We start from the raw sequence: 22,730 nt of genomic DNA on the forward strand, positions 1-22,730 counted from the left end.
ATAGAGCGCATTCGGGTTCTGCACAGTGACGACCCACTCGAGAGCGGACCTTGGTGCTGATAAGCGGATGGAAATTAGCAGCTCATTTAGTCCAGTCCGTTGTGTGTGAGAGCGGGGGGGGGCAGGAGAGGGGCTTGGGGGGTGGGGGGTGGGCATGGGGGGGTGGGCAAAGGCAACATTGCTGGGCCAGGGTTTCTGCCTGTTTTGCTTTGTTAGCGCCTGGTTATTCAAAAGCTCCACCGTGGAAGGAAACTCTGTGGTGCGGCCAGTTTTGTCCTTGAGGCCGACATAGCTGCTGCTCCCTCTGCACTAGAGGACCCTGGGGTGGGGCAGTCCTGGGCAAAGGGGTTAAGTTGGGCCTGGTTTATACACTCCAGCCTTCTCCAACCTCCAGATGTGTTTCACTACAACTCCCATCATCCCAGTAGTCCAGCACATCTCAAGCTTGGGGAAGGCTGATCTCCCCAGTGGCCCCCTATCTCAGCAGCTCCCGGGACTCACTTCCAGAGAGCTGTGGCTTGCACCAACTGGTCCCTCCCTATGGAAGCTGTCCGTGATTTGTGCAGTTCTGGAGGCCTGGCTTGTACAGGCTTCTGCGCTGAAAGGCAGCCAAGAAATACTTTAAAATAATAATACAGCTGAGCCCCCCCCCCCCCCGAAGCTCTGTGCATTCCACAGGCAATTGCGTGGGCACAGTCACGTGCATGAACGATGACACACAACCGGGGCGGGGGGCGGGAATGCATTGCTCTTGATGTTGCACTTGCAAAGCACTCTGTCCCTGACACACAAAAGCAAATCCTCATCCTCAGTGCTCAGCCCGTGCTGCTGTGTGGCCAGTCCTTAAAGTTTGCAGTGTTGGTTGGAACAGCGAAGAAGAAATGAGCTTTCTTGTTGTTGTTTTCATTATCATTGTGGGTGACCCCCTTTTACCAGACACGTTTAGGTAACATCTGCCTATATGAAGTGTTAGGAGCCATAATCTGATTCCTCAAACAAACTAAACTTGTACTGCCTGAAAAATAAAAGTTAAAAGTCTGCATTCAGCCACTCCCGTTCTTTTCCCAACTGATGTCAATGCAGAATGAGTCTCTTCCTTTTCTAATCTCTCTTACTTCCTGCCTGTTAGCAGGAAATTGCCAGCCTCCATGGAATAAGCTCAGAGACATCTACATCCATAGAGCAGTTGAAACTTCAAGAGGTATTTCTTAAACACTGTTTATTTTTTTAAAAAAACCTTCTCTACTTCTAGTATATTTATCTGCCTTTGCAATGTTTGATAGGAAAGTACTGGAGTATTCCATTATTGTTCTTACTATTATTAATAATTAGTTAACGACCACACTCTCTGATAACATTTTACTGTATTTTTAAAGGCATTAACATCTTAAAAACTGAAATGTTTTCATTTACTTTGAACCTGATTGTGTGTCTCTTTGTTTTGTTTTTGGTTCTTGCTAAAGTTTTTGCTTTCTGGACTCTTTATTTCTGTCACCTTCTTTAAAATATTATTTTTGCTTATCCATTCAATAACTGACTTTAATTGAGAATAACCTGGCATCAAGAGAAATAAGTAAATTAAGCACAGCAACAAAGAGTGTTATTATTTCATACCTATTTTTTTCAGTGAGTTGTGGGGTTATACAATTTACAAAGCAGGCTCCACCCACTGGGTGATGCACAGGGGCCTCATAGAAAGGAACAAGAGCAACTCTTGTGCAGCTTCCCTTCCTTTCCCTGGGGCTTGTGCAGGAGAACTTCCCTGTGGTTTGTGCTTAAGTTCATAATTTGGGAATCCCTTCCATAGGTACGCTTGCCGGAGGGTTGTTTTTTCCCCTTTCACGGTTCTGAATATGACTATTTAGTTTTGAAACTGCAGCTGGTGCTATTTCTAACAGCTGGAAGATTTCTATATTTCAGTCTGGATCATTGAAACTGTTGTACATTTTCCATTGGCAACTCTTTCCTGGTTGTAGATGGATTTCATTCATCTTGTCTGTTGATTATGCAAAAAATGTCTTTTAAAATTATAGCTGGTATATCTTATATCAGAACCTTTTCTAAAGTCTCATATTCCAGACAGTGTTTTTGCTAAATGAAAGCTGCACCTATTTTGCTCAGCGCTATGTCCCAAGAGGTTGTATTTGAAATTTACATCTGCTTTTGACTTTCATCTTTTGTAATTCCAGAGTCAATACCTGGTGAAGTCAATTTGTTATACGGATTACAATAATTTTGTTTTTTATCATGACGTTCTGGTCTGGATCCTGCAGGAGGAGGCAGAATGTTCTGCTTAGCACCCTGTATACACCCTGGTGGACCTGTTCCCAAATCTGCTATAACAAAGAGAAACCATGCCATCTTTCCTTTTTAACAGGTTTCCCCCACCCCCAGACTATTACACAGTAACATATAAACTATTGCCATTCTGCATCATTTCAACTCAAACTTCCGTAGCTGCAGAATTAAGTGCGCAAGCAAGACCTTTAGAATTCCAAAGAGATAAGAGAATACCTGATGGAGAAAGAAAAGGAGAGAGGGTGGGGATACTCCTGTAGTGGAGTGTGTTATCTGAACGTTTCAGGGTTGCCCTCTGGTCCAGCGAAGAAACATTTGGGCACAGCTAGGGCAGCCGCAGTCTAGCAAGCAGTGTGAATGCCCAGACCCTTTGCCAGGGGGTGGGTGGCTGGGTGGAGCAGGATGTGGAACCAGGAGTGGGGGGCTGCTCCCCTCCAGACTGACTTGCATGCTGAGCCAGTATCTCACATGTGCAAGGCCCAGTTTTGCCCTTTGCCCTATAGTTATTTCTGCTTCTAAATCTGCTAGGGTTGGGGCTGCATGTGTTCAGGATTAAAGTGAGTAAAAAGCTGCTCCCAGAATTTTGAAGCCTGTCTAAAATATGTAAAAGAAACCAATTTCTAATCTCTCATTTATAACAAATTTGCACGGGTGATTGTGCAGCTGCTAGTCCTGGGGAAGAGATCTGCAGGGAAATGGAAGCCCCGCCCTCGCCCACCACCTCATCCTCTCGCTGGCCCTTGCAAGCACACCTTTATAGCTGTGAGGGCTAGAAAATTGGCTCCCTCTCTTAAAGGGCAGGAACTTGGGTTTTGTGCACAATGCTTCAGCCTGGATCTTTTCTACGTCCCTGTGCAGCCCTCCCTCTGCTCCCACCCTTTGTAGTCTTCTTTCCTCCACACAATCTTGGCTGCCCCTTCCCCCTCTCTCCCGTCTGCTCTGCTTCGTGTTCAGCTCTCTGTTCATGGCCATCTACTTGCCTAAGTCCACCTTCCTTTCTCGCCTCAAAAGCGTACCTTCTCTTTCCTGCCCTGCTTGCTCCCAGCTCCTGCTTCCTGTCCTGTCCCGTTTGGAGGCTTTCTCCCCTTCCCTCCTCTTCATCTTGTTCCAAGGAACTTAGATCATAAACCCCCTGCCAGGATTGGCCTTTCTTCTAGCATTTTGTTCTGGGTAGTGGGAAGGGTAAAAGACTCTGACTTCTTACAAACAAGGAATTGCGTTGTATCAGCGTTTCCCAAGTTGGTGCCTTCCAGATGTGTTGGACTCATTGGCTGGCATGGAGTTGGTGGGAGCTGACATGAATGCATATCAGCTTAAGAAATGCAGCACTGTTTTCTTGCAGTGTTGTTGGTGTCTCAAATTCCAGCAAATCCATTCCAGCAAATCCATTTCAGACAGTACTCAGAATTGTACTGTCAGCTTTTTAATGGCTGTCACGTTGGCTAGCTTTTTTTCCTTCTCGCCCTCACCGTTCCTCTCTGGAGCTCTGCAGATGCTCTGGCGTATACGTGGAGTTTTTGCCCCTAAGGATGCTTCTCCATTCATTCTAGAGAAGAGACCGCTATGTAGAACGCAGGGCAGCCCTGCTAGGTGCTGAAGCCCCACCCGCGGGAATGCACTGGAGGCCCCGGGTGTGCATCACGCTGATGGACTAGGTTGAATGGCAGCAGTCCAGGCCAGGGGTGCTGAACCTTGCTCTGCCAGAGGGCCCAATTCAGTTTCAGAGGAAGCCCGCAGGGGCCACATCCCACTAGTGGGCGGGGCTGAAGGTAGAAGGGGTGGACCCAGAAATACAGACACATTTCAGCTTAAAGCTCTAGCCTCCAATGAGTGAGCCTTGAGAGAGGCATCTCAGCATTTCAGAATGCGATAAAACCTGCCCCAAACGCCAGGAAACCACACAATGATTGGTGGTTGGGAGAAAGTGGGTGTGGCCAGCTGGGGGACCCCGGGAGGCTGGATTGGTGCCTTAGGCCCACGGGTTTGAGGTTCAACACGCCTGGTCTAGAGGCAACTGCATGGACACAGGAGGGCTGTGGACTGGCACCTCTTCCGTACTTGTGAGCAGCCTTGGAAATGACGTGGCATTTCAACAATGGTTCGTGCCTCCCACTTACCAACAAATAGCAGGCAGCTCTGCATCACCCCAGGAAAATAAGGCTGTGCATCCCCGCTGCCGGCCTCTCCTGTAGTGAAGTGTGCGGCCCCAGAGTTGCACGGATCTCAACATGCCTTGTCCGAGGCACGAGGGCGTTCAGCTTTAGGAAAGGCTCCAGAGTTGGGAGATGGAGTTTGTAAAGGAGCTTGCAGAGGGCCTGGAGCCTCCATGTGTTGCCCTCAGCCTTGTGGGGAGAAGGAGCAGCCCCTGGCCCGTGCAGCCCCCCACCCATGCGCCCCTCTTGGCTTTAAGGACACAGAGGAGTCCAAGCAAAGAAGGTGGGAAAGAGGGTGAGGAGGTGCCTCCTAGATCTGTGTGTGGATCCAGATTTTGTCACACTTGGAGTAAACCCATTTAGATCAATGGAGCTTAAGTTAGTCATGACTCTCTGAAATCCCACTAATTTCAGTGGGTCTACTCTAAGCATGGATCCAGCCCCTGCTGGATTCCCACCAAAAGAAAGTTTCATCTACCTGGTCCCAACCTCACCTCCGCCATGGGGTAGGGAGGAGCAGGTGAGGGGCACTGCCACCCACCCCAGCCCTACCTTCACCCGGGGCTCTACGCCAATGCTGGTCTCACTGCTGGGTGAATTCCATAAGTTAACAACACATGATAGGTCTATCATACGTGCAGCCAGAGAGGAGAAGATTCCCACATGCACTGCATCAGGGAATGGGGGGGATGTCTGTTGCTGCCGCTCCTCATTCTTGGAATTCCTTACATTTCTGACTCCTGTGCTGAGTCCTGGTGGCCGTTCAGGGCTTCTTCTGGTCTGCTCCTCTGGCTTTTCTGCACACCTGCGGATTCAAAGAGCGCCTCCTCTCCTCGCCATCTCTCCTACTTTGGGATAGGCACAGAGCATTGTGCAGTTATTCCACCCAACCCAGTGGCTTTGGGACACCCAACAGCACGCGGAGAACTTCCCCGTTCATTTCAACGTTTGCAGTTCTCTGCAAGCTTTGCATTGCAGCCATGAATTTAGCTGGGAACACTGGGATAATCCCAGTAGCAGCTGGGGCGGCTATGCGCAATGGATGCAGATGATTCTGTGGCCTTGTAAATCAGTCTTCAGCGGTTACAAGGTCACAGTCCTGTTGGCTTCCCTGCTTGTTTGCTTGAATCCTCCAGCTGTGGCCTGAAATGGGGAAAAGCTTGCCTGCTTGGCCAGTGGCTCTGGCGTGGTGGGTGGCATTGGCTAAATGAACAAGAGAGCTTAACTGGACATGACGGGGGTCCCTCCAGGACCAGCTGGATCAAGTCCCGATGCTTTTCTGTTAGGAGCAGCCTCCTCTGCTTGTCCAGGGAGCTGTTTGTTTTCCTCCTCTCGTTCCTCTGACAGAATTAATTCCAGTGTCATTTGTGCCTATCTGCTGTGTGCGGAGCTGTTATACTGGGGCTCACCCAGCGCTAATGAACCTTGATAGGTGTGAGTGTGGGGTTAACACAGCTCTGCTGCCGTCCACAGACTTGCAACGCTTCCTTTGCCACCCGTGACCGGCTGCGCTCACACCTTGCGTGCCATGAAGACAAAGTTCCGTGCCAGGTCTGCGGGAAGTACTTGCGGGCAGCATACATGGCCGATCACTTGAAGAAACACAGCGAAGGGCCCAGCAACTTCTGTACCATCTGCAACAGAGGTAATGAATACACCTGCTTGTAGTGGGCTGGGGGGATTGACTCGAGCTGACAAATGCCTTCTCCACGAAGAAGAAACACAGAAGCAGATGTTGCTCTTTCTTGCTATTGGCTTTGGTGGCAAACAATGTACCACTTAGGGCTGGTTTCCGGGCACTCGCCCATCTCTTGCTGGCCCAGTGATGAAATTACCTGTGCACAAAATGGACCGTCCCAGATCAGTCACCACAGCATGAACTCTCCTGTCATTTCGTCCGCAACACTTCTCTGTGGAAACCATTGGCAGGTCCAGCTGCCAGTCATCAAAGGTTGCGTGGTCACATGGGGAAGGGCGCAATGCCGGCGCACGCATGGCCCAGCGCATAGCTAGAAACTGGCGCTTGTTCCTTCAAGTATAAAAAACGGAGCATCTGGGAGACCCTTGGAATTGGCAGCCAGTTCCTCTCCATTTTGGAACGGTGCTTCATCCTGTTCCTCAGATTTAGGGATTTCCAATCTGAGAGACAGGATGGGGGCAGCTGTTCCAGAGTGGCAAAAGAGGAGGACGAGAGTGAGCGAAGCAAAGCGGCTTTTGAAGGGGCTGGGGTTGTTTGGTACTACCTGTGCCTGCCCTTCGCCCTTGAAGATGTGGGTCTATTTCATTCTACCAGAGGTAGAATGGGAAACTGCCCCAAGGCAACTCCCCAGTCCCAAACCTGTGACTTGATTTCAGTGGAAGCCCCTTTCAGAAAGTGGGCTTAGGATCATTAGCATGCAGTGTGATCCCCTGAGCATGTCTACTTGGTAGTAAGTCCCACAGAGTTCAATTGGATTCCTTAGTACGTGTGCTTAAGATTGCAGTCTTAAGCACAAAGAAACGTTTTTAAGGAGACCTTGCAGTAAAGACCCCGAGCTCAAATAGCAAGTAAGAGCTGTGCATGAGAGCAGTGGGAAACAGATCTTTGGGTCTCGAGAAGGGGTTTCCGACTCTTGTGTGTGGGAATCGGGCTCTTATTTGTGTATGAACTGCGGGTGGGGTGGGGGGCAGGGCCGAAAGATGGGTGGTGGGGAGGGCGAGGAAAAAGGGTGGCTCTGCTCCGTGGGCAGCGCACCTGACTTGCAGGTAGAAGGTCCTTGGGGAAGGGCCCTGGTATCTCCAGCCGGGAAAGGCTCCTGCTTCGCTGGGGCTGAGCCTCCACCTGCGGCCCAGGAGAGCCTTTGCCAAAGTAGACAGTCCTGCGCTACATAGACCAGGGCTCGCTGGAACAAGGAGAAGGAGGCAGGAACCTCTCAAGTTTGGACGCTGCAGGGAGGACAAGCAGCCTGCAGCTGTGCACCCAAAGCACCACGTTGCAGCCTGACAGCTTTCCTGCTTGCACTTAAGCCCCCTTGCGCTGCTCCACTCTTGTAGCCCTATTGGGATCTGGCTGAACATTTTAAGCGGTTCTGTTCATCGCTGATTGACTTGGGGAAACATGGCCTGATCATCCAACTGGCTGTTCCAAAGTCAAGGGCTTCTCTTGCACTTCTGCCGAACAGATCTACTTCATGCGTATTCCTGCTGCAAACAAAAAGGGCTGAAAATAATGGGGAATGTTGGTAAAGATAGAGAATAAGGGGAAATTTTGACAAATTGTAAGAAGTAGCCAGGACTTATTGACGGAACTTTTGCTCACAGCCCAATCTTGGGTGTCTTTTCTCAGAAATACTTCCTATTAGTTTCAATGATGCTTACTCTTAAGTAAATATGCACAGAATTGCTGCCTCAGTCTTTTATGATGGTCGCCAGGACGTACCTGCACATTCATGCCGGAATGTGCATTCTGCACATTCTCAGAAGCCATCCCTCTTGCATTTTAAGTCAATTGTGGGTTGTATTGTCCATGGAGGTTGGTTTTCTATACGTCTTCAAATTGAATAGGACATCTGTGGGGAAGGGGGAAGTAAACTTTGGCACATCTTAGGTTTTTCAAAGTTTGGATTCTGCGTATTCACCAACGGAGACACCCCCACCCGCACCCCCACCCCCTGCTTCTCAGAAGGGTTGCCATGAAGAGGGACATCACCAGCCGCCAGATAAGGCCACTGTGGCTCCCCACCCCCCATTTTCCTCTCTGCCTGCTTCTTCAGTCCATCTTGCCTGGGAGGGAGGGAGGCTGGTCAGGATACGTTTTGGATTCCGTCCTCTTGTGCACAGAGAGATCTCTTCCAAGGTTTCCTGCTGCATACAAATTGTAATGTTTTGAGCTTAAATTGCAGGCTGGGTTTAATTAGCCGGCTGAACCAAACAATTCTATGTGGGGAAAGATGCCTGTTGGATAAAGCAGCGCTTGGAAGAGAGAGCTTGGCGGAGGAGACGCTTGCTGTCGTACGGTTAGGAGACCCTTTGGCAGCGCTCCGTCAATTGCGCCACCTAAATTCTTGCTAACGCTAAGGGGGCCTGTAGGCAGGAATTGGCAGCCTGTGGCCCTCCGCCTCGCTTGCAAAACCTCCTGCATGCCGTCAGTTGAGACCGCTGGCAAGAGAGAACTGCTCCTGCCCTGGCTGCCTGCTGCGTGGGAAGGAGGAAGAGGTGGCAGAAAGAGAGAGGGGGAGAGCCCAACCACCAAGGACATGCGGCCCCCAAAAGATGGCCTGCAAGGGGGAAGTCAGCCAACCCTGCTGCAAGGCATTCATTTAACAGGAATTTTCAAAACAAGTGGGTCTCCAAAGCAATGGGAGCAAAAAGCATCTCTGAAGGGCAAAACCTTTCAGGTGGATCAAACAATGTGCTGCCACGGGGTTGTTGGCTTTGGCCCTTGAGCAGAGGGGATCTGTCCCTGTGTCCCTATAAGACTGCTCTGTAGGCCAGCCAAGCCCCCTATCCGGGCCCCCTTTCTTGGGCTGGCAGGGTTCAACCCCAAGGACCGGAGAGGCTGTCGCTACCTAGGGCAGAGGAGGCAACCTGGAGCCCAGACGGGGGACCAAGCTGGCACCACAGATCTTGGGGTCAAAGGACATAGCTGGGGATGCTGAGAGTTGTAGTCTAAAACATCTGGAGGGCACTAGGTTGGGGAAGGTAGTGAAGTGTCTGTGTGGGTGGGCGGGGCTTTAATCTGGCATTCTTCTGTTTTCCAAGTGTGACTTGGCTAGTCCTTAAGAAATGTTCTTCTCTCTCGAGTTTTTATTTTTAGCTTGATGTAGCTATTGGGCATGATCAGACTTCAGGGTTTAGATTATGCAGCAATTTTATTTTTATTTTCTTCCCTCTCTTGTTACTTTAAAAAAAATGTGTTTTCTGCCCTTTGACATAATAGAAGCACCAGCTTTGGCAAAAGGAAAATGGGGAGACCCGGAGCCTTTTTTGCAAATACGGCCTGCTGGCAACGATTAAAGGGAATGTGTGCGATTGGCATGTCACAGAGGAAGTCTCTTCCCTTTGGCTGTTGCCTATAAAACCACAGTTATAACTGTCTAATTGTATAACTATATAATTAGAAATCAGAGAGCAGGTTGAACGCAGCTTCCTTTATGTTCCTTTTTCATCAGCCTTTCTCCCACCCACCCCATCTACCTGCCACATCCTTCCTCCCCCCTCCCAATCTTGCATGTGCAGAGTTTTACATGCTGCCAAAATCCTCTCGTCAGAGAGCTGCAGCAGCCTGATGTTGTGGAGCAGGAAGCCTCAGTCCCTGTCTCACCACTGTCACGAGTTCATCAGGTGCCCTTAGCCAAGCGCACATTCTCAGCCCCCACCGAGGCCCTGCAATCTGGGGAGAGCGCTCTTGGCCTGGCCTGGCTGCTGGTGTGGTGGCAGCGGCGGCGGCGGCGGCACGTGAGAATGTTCAAACAGAAATGCACAGTGGAGCTTTTGCAGCACCGGGCTCACTCTGAGATGCGGTTGGCTTGGTGGAGGGGGGATTAGCCTGGAGGGCCCCGGTGACACGAGCTCACGCACACAGCCCAGCACGCCTCTTGTCTCGGATGGCTTTTTTCTCGCTGCTAGCCATGGAGGGGAAATAGTGGTCTGGAGGAAGGTCCCTGGAGGAGGGAGTGGAGAGTACGAGCAGTGGGGCCATTGGCTGCACGGAGGGGCTAGGGCATCCATGGGAGGCTGTAGCAAAAGCCCTGGGCAGGGCAGGGCACAGGTTGCACACCACTGGCTTAAGCATGAAGTCCACTTTTCTTTTCTTTTTTGTGTGAAGATGAAGAGGTGTTAGGAGAAAACGTTACAGAGATTTACCGTGCAGCAGCATTTCCCCAACCAGGCATCCTGCAGTTGTTTTGAACTTCAGCTCCCAACAGCCAACACAGCCAGTGGCCAGGAATTCTGGGAGTTGTATTTCAAAACATCTGGAGAGTACCAGGTCAGGGAAGGCTGCCAGACAGTGTGGAAAACATCTGTTTTATGTGTTTATTTACTTACTCCCTATATTTAGTAGGCTGACTTTCTCGGGGCAATGTACAGGATATAAGAAAAACAATTTTAAAACCATTTAAAATAATAAAATACATTCTATACTATAAAGCAGTACTAAAACAGTTGGTCGGAGTAAAACAGAGAGAAAGCTGAACACCACAGTAAACCACAGATATTACAATAAACATTCCTGAGAATAAGACCAACCCGTTAAAACCCAACATGGCACAGGAGTAAAAGGCAACACGTGAGTTGGTGGCGGCTGAAATGGCAGTATTGCCCAGCTCTTTGCATGTTTCCTTTTCCTTTGTTGTTTTTTAAACCAAGAACTCCATCCTTAGTGCTTAGTTCTGCATATAACACTTTTGTTGTACAGGCCAACTTCTGATGCTGTTTCTCCATATTATTTGACAGTCGGGTAGCTAAAGTGTTCCGGAACGCCACAGGGGGTTGGTGCAGGAGGTCGGTGATGAAGACCGAGAGCAGGAAGGGCTGGCTGGCCGGATAGGGAAAACGCCCCAACAGCATAAAAGCAAAGCATGACTTTTAACAAGTTACAACTAGCTGTAGAGAAATCGGTCAGCTCCTGCCTGCCTTTGTTTTCTTACTACCCTAGGCCAGCCTTCTCCAACCTGGTGCCCTCCAAATGTGTTGAACTACAACACCCAGGATCCCCCTGCTTGGAGTTGTAGTCCAACACATCTGGGGGATACAGGTTTGGGAAAGGCTGTCCTATGCCACTTCAACATTTAAATGGGGAAAAACAAGGCATAAATATGTATAACAAATAAGTAAATTACATTTTAAAAAATCCACATCAGTGCCTATAAATTTCCAAAACCAAAAGGATGCCATGTGGCTACGGGCGAGGTTTTGCCTGCACCTGCACAAGCCCACGTGCACGGGCAACGCCCCACCCACAAGGGCTGCAGCTTTGCGGAGACTTGTCAACACGATCTAAACATTTCAGAACAGCAACAATTAGGAACCCCCAGTGTTGCTTTTGTCTTGGGATTCTGCCTTAGTCAAGGTTTTTGAAACGCACAGCTTTGGGGCTTTGACTGCAGAAACAGAAATTAATTGATTCCGTACCATTCATTTCAGATGCATTTGAAATAAGAATGTTGGACGAGTAACATTATTTTGGAGTGGCTTTCTCTCTGTAGAAAAGGAGAGGAACTTTTTTTGGGCTGGCCCTAAGACCGTAAGAAGAGCCGTGCTGGATAGGACCAAAGGCCTGCAAGGTCTAGCATTCTGTTCACATAGTGGACAACCAGATGCCCCAATTTGGAAGCCCACAGTCAGGTCAGGAGTGCTTGTGTTCCCCACCCCCAGCGTACATGGATAGTTGAGGTAGCTTCATGACTAGCCTTCTCCTCCGTGAATTGGTCTAATCCCCTTTTAAAGCCAGTCACTTTGGCCATCATGACATCTTGTGGGAGTGAATTCCGTAGTTTAACTCTGCACTGTGTGAACAAGTATTTTCTTCTGTTTCACCTGAATCTCCCACCATTCAGCGTCATGGGGTGGCTCCTTTGGGTTCTAGTATTATGAGAGATGAGTAAAAATGTCTCTCTATCCACTTTCTCCCCACCCTCCATGAATATATACACATCTTACATGCACTTACTTGCCTTTTTTCTAAGCTAAAAAACCATAAACACTGTAACCTTTCTTCATAGGGCAATTGCTCCAGCCTCTTGATCATTTTAATTGCCCTTTTCTGCACCTTTTCCAGTTCTACAACAGTTATAAAGGATCTTATAATCCTTGGCACTTTTGTTCAAACAAAAAATGCATTAATGGCAAACAGCAGGCAATGGCATCAGCTTGTGTGTGTCTGTACGTGTGGGGGCTGTTCTGTAGTGAAGGGGAGAGGCCTTTCCGATGATGGAGGAATCTAGCAATTCTGGACTAAGTTCAGAAGCATTCTTTGAAGAATGTGGTATAAAGTCTGGTGCGTCCTTTCTGTATCTGCTGGGCTTTCTCCTCTGGAAATCTCCACTCCCCTGTCCAAGAGTGTTTCTGCCCTGCTCCTCGTTTCCAGCGCCCCCCATTGCACCAGAATAGGCAGCATGTTCTCAGCACAGTTGAATCAGGTTCTAAATGTCCAGGCTGCCAAACCAGTATTGACATACTGAAAGCTCTCTGGACCTGTTTCAGCCCTGCCCAGTTCTGCAAGCTAGATTGAGTAGGTTATGGGCTATTTTAGGAGCTGGTCAGGTGACTTAATAATATGAAAACCTCATTAGCATGTGATTTCTGCAAGAGACAAGAAGTCTTGTCAGTCTAATGTGAGTTCTGCAGCCTTTCTCCTCCACTGTAACATGTCTCCTCAGCCCGGGGCACTCCCATGCAAGGGCATTCTCCCCGCCCCCCCCCCCCCCCGCCTGCAATTTCCGGGTTTGGTGCCCACGTTTTGATGCCTCTGTCAGAAGTATGGCGGTGTCCGGATCTTATTTTGGCGTGTCCGCAAGTTCTTTCAGAGGACCCGAGAGGATCTGGAAGCAACTGACAGGAACCTGGGGAAAGGCAGAGGCGCGTCTGTGCTGGTGGCAGGATCTCATCTCCTTTTATCTTGTTTAGGTTTCTCCTCTGCCTCCTACTTAAAGGTCCATGTTAAAACCCACCACGGTGTTCCCCTTCCCCAGGTCTCCAGGCACCCGGAGCCCATCCCGAATGGGGGAGCAGCGTTCCACAGCGTCAGGACCTATGGCATCAAAGGCAAGCGACCCCCCTGCTCTGCACTTTCCGTCTCTTGGCGTAGGACTTTGTGGTGTTGGGTGCTGGGTGTGAGAAGGTGGGCGAGCGGGGATGGGTGGGGGCAAAGGGGAGTCCAAGTTCCGCTGTAAACAGCAGCTGCGTTGCCCCTGCTTCTTCCCACTTCAGGCTGCAAGCAGAGGGTTGCGTGTCTGAATGCGCTTTCGTGGGCAACCCCCACCCCCAAAGCCCTCACTGCATGGAAAGGACTAGCATCTGAAACATAGCAAAGCCCTGCTAGATCAGGCAAAGTCCTCCAGAACCCAGGGCTTTCCCCAAATAGCCCTGGGAAATCCACAAGAGCATGAGTGTGATAACTGCCCCCTGCAGCTGTGACTGGGTTCACACAATACGACAACCCACATCCAGCCATGGCAACAAACTATCGTTTGTTAACCACAGTTTTCCATAGGTTAGTCATACAGTGTGTGAAGAGGGAATTTTTCAGGATGAAATCCCCCCCCCCCGAAATGTTCGGGCTTTCCACCCCACCCCCCTCCATGCAATGAGCTTTTTAAATTTCCCAGCGAGAGAGCCTCTAGGAACACAACGCCAGGCCTCTGACCTGAAGAGGCCTGTCCAGGGCAGACGTCATGGCTCCATTTTGCTGAATGTGAAAACTTGGTCCTGAGGAAATGTTGAAAAAGACTTGCAGAGTTCCGTTTCCATAACTTTGGTCAAAGAAGCCCCTGGATGCCTTATTTGAGGAAGAAGGGGAATAACCCCTTCCACTCAAGCCTTAGACTTTCTAGATGCTGTGGAGAAGCTCTCCGTTCGCCCACTTTATCTCTTCATACTTTTGACGTCTTGGGCACGGTCTTGAATTCAGAAGCTTAGACATTGATTCCTGCTAAAAATGGCTGTGAGTGATGGAGGCTCACAACTTTAGCAGGCCTCCTCCCCACTGAGGTGGTCCATACACATCTGGGCTGTGCCAGACTGCAGGCAGAGGATGGCATGATGGGAGTTGAGGAAGCAGTTTCCATACCCAGGATTATCTCCACGTGGAAAACCTCCAGTTTCTGAGTGTGGAGGGGTGGGGTGAGGGTGGAAGGCTGCTGTCGGCCGTGCAATCCCCAGCCAGCAGTCTGAAGGGTTACAGACCAGATCAGCCTTCCCCAACCTGGTGCCCCCAAGAGAGCTTCGGCTATTGGGTGCTATAGAAATGCAACAAATAAATAAATAAATAAATAAAATGTGTTGGCCTATGGCAGCTATGCTGGCTGGGGGCTTATGGGAATTGTAGTCCAACACATCTGGAGGGTACCAAGTCGGGGAAGGCCAGCCCAGACACACCTTGATTCCTTCCGTGAGAACTGGGTCCCAGTTTCTGATTTTACTAGGGAAAGATTGAGGGAAACATCACGTAATGGATGTCATGACTGCCTAAATATTTCAGTCTTGCTGCTGCTGGTTTTAATTCTGGCTCGGAAGGTGTTGGCTAAAGCAACGCTGGCTTCCTACTCCCCCTAACTTTACACACATGTGGAGGTGGTCCTGGCAGGTCTTGCATGCCATCAAGGCCGGCAGAGTGAGTGTCCAACACAGCTGGTCTCTGGGGAAGCTCCCCTGGACAGCGCCTGCCCCCCAACCAAATTCCCCTCCCGTTTCCATGTGACCTTCCTAGGAGATCTTCCCAATTCATTGCATCTTCAGATTAATCAGTGCATTTGAGGAGGAGGGGATACAATTCGGATTTTCCACTTAGGGAAAGAGTCTTGCTGCCCACCCCCAGTTCTTTTGTCCTTACTGTCTTTGTTCTGGTTGGGTCAAAGTAATTGACATATAATGAGTACATTTGATAAGGGAAAGTTCTCAAGTTTCATTTGGACTCTCCACTGCAAGCCCTCAGCTGCATGAGTCCCCCTGAGGTTGTACCCCGTGGTCTCATTCTGCTAGCACAAAGCCTCCACTGCTTGCAGAAACCTCTTTCAGTCCTTGTGCAAGTGTCAGATCCAGTACTTCGGTTCTGCTGGTGCTGTCCGTTGCACAGGCTGTTGCACAGTGTGTTGTGCAACCACTTCTGCAAACCATTGCACGACACCTTGCACAACTCATGAGGACTCCATTTGGGTAGGCGTGGCTTGCGCTAGTTGTGCTGATTCTGGGTTATATCCAGAGATTATGCTAGCGCAAAAATTGCAAGAGTTGGTGTTGTTCTGTTAGCAGTACTAGTGCAAGCACCAAGACTAGCGCTACGGCCCATGCAAAGCGTTCCGCAACAGCTTGGGCAAGCAGAATCCAAGTACTGGGCTTGACCCTTGCGCAACAATGAGAGCAGGTTTCCCACCAGTGGTAGAATCCTTGCGCCAGTGGGAACGAGGTCCCTGGTTACACCCCGGGGAACTGCCAATCCCAAGGGGAAGCTGTGGGTGTTCTGGAGGGATTGAGGGCTCCTCTGTCCTCCAGTGATCTTCATACCCTTGGCTGGCGGTTGTGCTGCTGCTGCCAATGGGGCTTCCCCGGGAGGGCGCTGAGACAGAAGGAGAGCAGCTTCTGGGTTCGAGTTCGTGTGATAAGAGTGGGAGACAATTGCTACGTTCTGTGTGGCTTTGGGGATCACGAGAGTTCTTGACTGTGCCTTTCCAAGCAGGGCAACATTTAGCTTTCGGTGGGAAATGGAATCCAGCTTCCTTTATGTTCAAACGATTGCAGAGATGTGAATTTGACCTGAGTGAGTGGAACCTGGAGGATTGAGATGCAGTCGGATCTCTCTGTGACTCTTCCTCTTGAGCCAGAGAATATATATAGCTTGGTAATGAAGGGTCTGTGGCACTCTCTGTATGTGGCACCCCATCCGGAGATTGCAACAGGATTCCAGGAAGGGTATCGCACACCGCTTTTCCAAACAGCTTTGCATTCTGATGCCAGGTTGGAGCATCACCCTTGCATTAGCCCAGTCTTCCGAACCTGGTACCCTCCACATGTGTTGGACTGCAACTCCCAGCATTCCCAGCGAGCACGGCCGACGGCCACCTTGCAGTCCAGTGCGTCCGGTGGGCACCAGGCTGAGGAAAGCGGCATTAGGCCGTGCCAGACGGAGGCAAACAGGCCTGTCCTTGCTCCCCTGGCTGAAGCTTGCTGGACTGCTGCTCCTCTCTTGTAAACTGGTTTGTGCCCTTGTTGTGTCTTGCATTTTCATACAGTTCTTGCGCACAGCGATGATAGCTGCACTTCAGTGCTGGGGAAGCGGCTTCCGTATATGAATCCACAGTAATGAGAGGCTTTTTGTAGTGCTCAGTGAGTCTGGGATTTACATCTATGAGGGCCTTTTGTGCATGCTGAAGGCATTTTCTAGAGCTCCCCCGTGTCACTGCAGTTCTTTAGGCCAAAAGCAGAATCCCAAGATATGTTAACTGGATCTAGCTGAGCCCGGGCTTGAACCTAGTCCTTTGCCTGGTCACCTGGAGCACATTAGCATTGTCTTCAGGTTGACTAGGGAGGGGCGCTCTCCAAGAGTCGGCTTTGCGACTCATGTAAAATATGTCAGGGCAAGCAGACTCCTGAAAGTGTTTGTGGGCCAGTCATAACTTTGGTGACTGGATTTGCTGAATGACGAGATACACCAGTTGCATGCAAGAGAGAGCGCAGAAGGGTCATATTGGGGAAACGGAGGGTGATCTTATGCAGGCCAAGGGTTCCCCCGGCTCTTAAAAACGTGCCTTTTCTTTCTCTCCTTAGAAGGCCAGAAATGCTCACATTCGGACCAGATTGAGAGTTCGGATTCCTACGGAGATCTCTCCGATGCCAGCGACCTCAAGACTCCCGAGAAACAGAATGCCAACGGCTCCTTCTCCTGCGACATGGCGGTCGCCAAAAATAAATTGGAGTCTGAGGGAGATAAGAAGTACCCCTGTCCTGATTGTGGCAGCTTTTTCAGATCCAAGTCCTATCTCAACAAACACATACAGAAAGTCCATGTCCGCTCCCTGGGAGCCCCATTAGGGGACTTGGGCCCTGCGCTGGGGTCCCCCTTTTCCCCCCAACAGAACATGTCTCTGCTGGAATCGTTTGGGTTTCAGATTGTTCAGTCTGCATTTGCATCCTCTCTAGTGGATCCAGAGGTCGACCAGCAACCGATGGGGCCAGATGGAAAATGAGGCCAGCTTTAACTTTTAACAAAGCAGCAGTCTGGGGTTTATTGGGGTTTTTTTAATGTAAAACTACCAGATGGCTGTGAATGATGTGGGGGAGCTAAGAGAAATCCAGTTTTGTAGTGGGAAGATGTTTGTTTGAATTCCTTATAGGTTCTCGCCCTTCCCCGTTCTCCCCTCCCCTAAAACGTCCCTGGACAGAGATTGTTTATCAGCTGACGAGCTGTGAGCTACCTGCATGGCAATGAATGGATGGATGGGTGATCTTTGGGGCTGCAGTGCGGGCAGAATTTTGCCCGGCGACCAGCCGGTCTTTCGATGACACGGCTCGGAAGCCCACAACAGAAAGAAACACCAGAGATGCTGGCCTGGGCATTTTAAGCAGCCCTTCTTTTGATCTGGCAGAGAACTTAGATGTCTTTGTGTCCTTTCTCCTTTCTTTCTGCCTCACGACCCTTTTCTAGGATTTGCATATTAGCATCATAAAACACGCCCTGTGGAATCTAGTACGTAGAGGAGCCATTTTCATTCAAAAGAAGAAGTAATTTTTTAATTTCTTAAATAAATAACATTTTTGTTTTTAAAGAAGCAAAAACACTTTGCAAGCGTCAAGGTGTTGTGGGGAAACGCTGCCGCCACCCTCTGGTGCCACCAAATTCAAAGCCAGTTGTGGTGCAATCGAGCCCCCGTTCTCCTGCGCGAACCCCCACTTCCGCAAGCAGCAGCCCCCCCCCCCCCAAGTTGCAGACCGGGGCTTGGCCGGGAGACCATCCTGCTCAGTTGTGCTACTTGCTTATTTTTTGAATCTTCAAAAACTTGCTCTTGGTTTTCTGTCTCTCTCTCTCTTATGATTATGATCATTATTATTGCATTTATGATTTTAGGACCTGTTGTAGTGATTTGCTACTGAGAAGCCCTTCCGAGGCAATTATACAGAGAGCTCTTAAAGCAGCAGTCATGTTAGGGTTAGTATTAATTTTTTTAGATGTATCATAATTAATAACTTGGCTAGTTGATTGTTTTTAAGTCTATGGGATAATATAGTTATGCAAAATGGAAGAAAGGGGTGGGGGGAGGAAAGAAGTGGTTTAAAAATAAAAAAAATAACAGCAGTGCACTCTTGGTTGGTTGATGCATAAAGACCCTGGAAGATTAATTTTTTCAGTGAGATGCTACGTTTTTCTGTACCACCAACCTGCTTAGTGCAAATAAATATAGAATTTACAGAATGATTTCAAGCAAGAAAATAATAATTGGATTGGACTGCATTAAAGAAGTTAGAATGTTACTTTATTACCCCTTCCTTTTGTCTTTTTATTTTATTTTAATTTCTTGGGTGTGGGTGTGGGTCTCTGTTTTTTATAATGCCTTGTCGTTATTCAGCAAGAGATGTTGCACTATTGCAGGCATGACATTTCATAGTCTCTTAATCATACTAGAAATCTCCTTTTCATGTCAGCACTAGCCACCATTTGCATTCGCTGAGAACAAGCATGGTTTGGCTTAACCATGGTTTGCAAACCAGCCTCAACCCGCTCTTCAAAGTGAAACTGGTAAGCCAAATTGGTGCACATATAATGTTGCACTACGACCACCGCTGCCGAGGGAGCAGAAGAGCTGTGTGAGCCCAGAGGTTTAGAGATCAGGACATGGCACCGCTGGGTTGGGCCAGGGCGTCCTGGGCCCAGCGGAGGCCTGAATGAGGGTAGCAGCTGTGCCCTCGAGCCTGGCGTCTGCTAGGGACAGCCTCAGGGACTGGGGACCCTGTCGTGACGGTCGGGGTCCTTGTTTGCCCCCAGCCTTGGGCCTGACAAAACATGTAAGCCTGCCTGGTGCCCTCCAGATGTGCTGGACTGCAACTCCCATCATTCCCAGCCCCCCTCACTAATGTGTCATAGCTCAACACATCTGGAGATCAGCAAGTTGGAGAAGACTACAAAGACGGACAAAACAGAAAAGAGCCCCAGGTTGTCTGTTGCGGTGGATGGTCTGCTTGGCCCGCCAGGTGTTTTGGTCTGCAGCTCGCCCCAGCCGGGCAGAGCCAGCGAAGAGGGCTAATGGGATCTGTAATCCAAAATATCTCGAGGGCCGCAAGTTGCCCAGCCCTACATAGAGATCGTTGTTTTATGTGGACGTATTCTGATGAGGTGTGTAAAGGTCTTAACCTTAAAACAGAATTCCACTGCTTCTCTGAGGTATCGAAATCATTGCCAGGGCAAACACCAGGTGCAGGAGCCCACGCAGCTGTTCCGATGGGTTCACGCCTCAACCCAAGTTAAGCACTTTTAAAACCCATTGAACAGGCCCTGAATAGACTGGGGTGGTCCACTTGCGGCCCTCCAGAGGTTTTGGCCTACAATTCCCATCAGCCTTAGCTGGCATAGCCAATGGTGGGGAATTATGGGAGTTGTAGGTCAAGACATCCGGAAGGTCTCATGTTGCTCAACTCTGGTCTAGACCACAATCCAATATTCCTAATTGGGGGTACAGTAAAAATAAACCCTAAGGGTAAGTGCTCCCAACTTATGATACAAATAATGTATTTCTGAATGGGAGGCACGTGTGGGTTTCTGTTTTACAAATAAGGAGCAGAGAGGCAGAGGATGGGTCAGGCCGCCGTGGGGCGTCTCCTTTCATCATTCATGCAATCAGGCTAGAGATGTTGGTAGGAAAAGCCCTTCTCTTCCCTGAACTGTTCCTTCATAGTAGCAAGATGCTCGGCCCTCGCTTCCGTATGAGTGCACAAGGAACGGCACAGGAGAAGGATGTGAGTGTGCCCAGTGGGTCCCCTGCCGCGGTATTGCCTCACACAGGCGGGCGCGAACAAGTCCCAAGGACTTACGTAAGGTGCTCAGAGCTGCTATTTGGACTCCATCCAGCAGTGCAGTTAGGTAATTGTAGACTCTGGATTTAATTGTGTGATTAGGAGCTGGGGAGGAGGGAGCGCCTTAAGATGGCCACGTACGTTATTTCGCTTCCTTCAAAGGGCGACACGCCAGCCTGCCTGGCTGAGTGACCCCCACCCCACCCCCCGCTCTCATTCTACTGGGTTGGGTCCTGGATGTCTGCCCCAAATAGTACCACTGGCTCTGGGGCAGTTTGCTGTGAAAATTGAGTGGCGAGGTGGCAGCAGCAGAAAGGGGTTCTTTTAGAGGCAAAATGGCCCCTTCCTCCGCTTGACCCTTTAAAAGGGGATCTTTGGCAGCTGCCTTCCCCCCCCTTCTCACGCTGCCACACCTCCAATCCCAGCAGCCAATTTGCCAGGGGCTCTGGGGGAGGGTTATAAACAGCTAAAAGACCAAGATGCCATCCAGACAGTTTAAAATAGATAATACAGTGGAAATGTTTTTTTTTAAAATAAAAATGCAAGTTGTGATGGCCCCTGGTTTTACGTGTCCCTGAGACTGGATTTGACAAACATGGAGGAGGAGAAGACTGTCAAGAACTATTTTCACAATGGATCCTCTGTGTCCAGATGAAAGTAATCTGAATCCCGCTTGAAAGCTTGTGGCTCGAGATCCACGGCTGCTGCCACCGTGGCCCGCTTGGGGGCTTGCCAGAGGGGAGGCAACGCAGGCTGCTGTGGGAGGTCATGTGGACGCAGGGCTCGGGCCGTGCCTCTGGTTGCTGCCATTAGGATGCGGAGGGGCAGTTCACAATCGCGGCTAAATAGCTACCAATATTTCCTTAAATTGAGAATTTCCGGTAAATAACAATATTCGTGAAATGAGAAATTGAGCTATAGAAGCCAAATGTGAACAGCGCTAGCTAGAAGCCACAGTTCACTTCCAAGCTCAGCATTAGAGTAGCAGGGCAGCCCAGGAACTTTTGCTACCTGAGGCAGAACAGAAAATACCCCACCACCACGTTAAGATGCAGAGTACCTGATGGTAGTAAAATTACTTTGGCAGCTGAAGTAAAAAACAACGCCGCTAGCACTTCTCCCCTTAACTGGTAGTAAAACCAGTGAAAGAGCCAGCTGCGTCCTGCCCTTCCAGGACACCCCAAGGTGGCTGCTTCTCTCTGGCTCCTGGCAGGGCCGGCCCCAGCCGCGTGGGCCCATGCCTTAAGCCTTGGCTGCCAGCTTCCATTGTGGCAGTTCCCTCCTCCTCCTCCTCCCCCTCTCGGACTGGGGGCTGCTTGATCTGCCTCTTTCTCCTCCCCACTGCAGAGCGGCTGCTTTTTCTTGAACTTCCTTCCTGGCTACACGTTTCTCTCTCCTGCTGTTGAACCGTCTCTCTCCTCCCTTTCCCGTCCTCTTCCCCAGCTCCAACCACCCCTCTCTGCACATTGCTCCCTCCCAGTCTCAAACCCTGACGGGCAAGGCTCCTTACGCAAGAAAATCAAGCTGGCTGGGCCCAGCCAGGCTCTCCCTAAGTTCTTGATAATAAGACCCAGGGGGGGAGACTTGCATTTTAGGCTTCTCGACATAATTGCAAATGCGTCCTTAGAACAATGGATCCCTGAAGGGCCAGTGGTCTTGCAGCCACCCCCTTCCCACATGATCCCTTCTCTCCCCTTGAGCCCTGGTTTAGAGCCTCCCCTGTCACGTGGCAAGCTTCATCAGCTGAGCAGAGAGAGAGAGAGGATGCATAAGGCACAATCCCCTGGGAAGCTCTCCTGCACAAGCTGGGTTGGAACTAAAGGGAGCTCTGCAAAGCCACAGTTCATTTCAGCAGGGTTGTGCAGGAGCATGGCCTGGAAGATTTGGTCCACATTAGGTGGAGGGAAAGCAGAAGGTGCCCTCTCAAAGGTCCTGTCGACCAACTGATGCAGGACCTCCGCTGCTACAGCCATCCCAAAGGGAACTATCCATCCAACACACTTGCTCAATCGTCTATGTGGCGCCCCTTCAAATATAGAAAGACAGCTATCCGATCAGCTTTTCAGCAGCTCTTCTCCAGGCTGAGCATGCCCCATCTCCAACCCCCCCAAGGGCTTGGTGCCCAGACCTCTCACCGTCTTCATTGCTCTCCACTGGGCACAGTCCACTTCATCAATCTCCTCCTTAAAGTGTGGTGCCCAGAACTGAACCTAATACTCCAGGTGAGGTCTGACCAATATTCAGCTTGTAGATCACAAACTGAATTAGCCAACAGTGCGATATGGCTGCAAGAAAGGCAAATGCTATTTTGGGCTGCATTAATAGAAGTATAGCTTCCAAATCGTGCAAGGTACTGGTTCCTCTCTATTCGGCCCTGGTTAGGCCTCATCTAGAGTATTGCGTCCAGTTCTGGGCTCCACAATTCAAGAAGGACGCAGACAAGCTGGAGCGTGTTCAGAGGAGGGCAACCAGGATGATCAGGGGTCTGGAAACAAAGCCCTATGAAGAGAGACTGAAAGAACTGGGCATGTTTAGCCTGGAGAAGAGAAGATTGAGGGGAGACATGATAGCACTCTTCAA

General features: G+C 49.9%; 1 protein-coding gene across 4 annotated transcripts in view; it reads left to right on the plus strand.

Annotated features, from left to right (window-relative positions):
- The window catches only part of PATZ1 (POZ/BTB and AT hook containing zinc finger 1), a 33,531-nt gene extending 14,911 nt beyond the window's left edge, over positions 1 to 18,620 (plus strand). Inside the window, exons 3-6 of one of the 4 annotated variants that reach the window (XM_063144131.1) lie at positions 1,130 to 1,201; positions 5,925 to 6,096; positions 13,059 to 13,196; positions 16,914 to 18,620. In XM_063144131.1, coding sequence (XP_063000201.1) covers positions 1,130 to 1,201; positions 5,925 to 6,096; positions 13,059 to 13,196; positions 16,914 to 17,332 — 801 coding nt within the window. In that variant the 3' untranslated portion in view covers positions 17,333 to 18,620. The remainder of the gene's footprint in view (positions 1 to 1,129; positions 1,202 to 5,924; positions 6,097 to 13,058; positions 13,197 to 16,913) is intronic. The other 3 variants (XM_063144132.1, XM_063144134.1, XM_063144133.1) reach the window with 3 other exon arrangements.
- The last annotated feature ends 4,110 nt before the right edge of the window (positions 18,621 to 22,730 follow it).

The sequence above is a fragment of the Elgaria multicarinata genome, chromosome 18 (genome assembly GCF_023053635.1).
Source record: "Elgaria multicarinata webbii isolate HBS135686 ecotype San Diego chromosome 18, rElgMul1.1.pri, whole genome shotgun sequence".
NCBI lineage: Eukaryota > Metazoa > Chordata > Lepidosauria > Squamata > Anguidae > Elgaria > Elgaria multicarinata.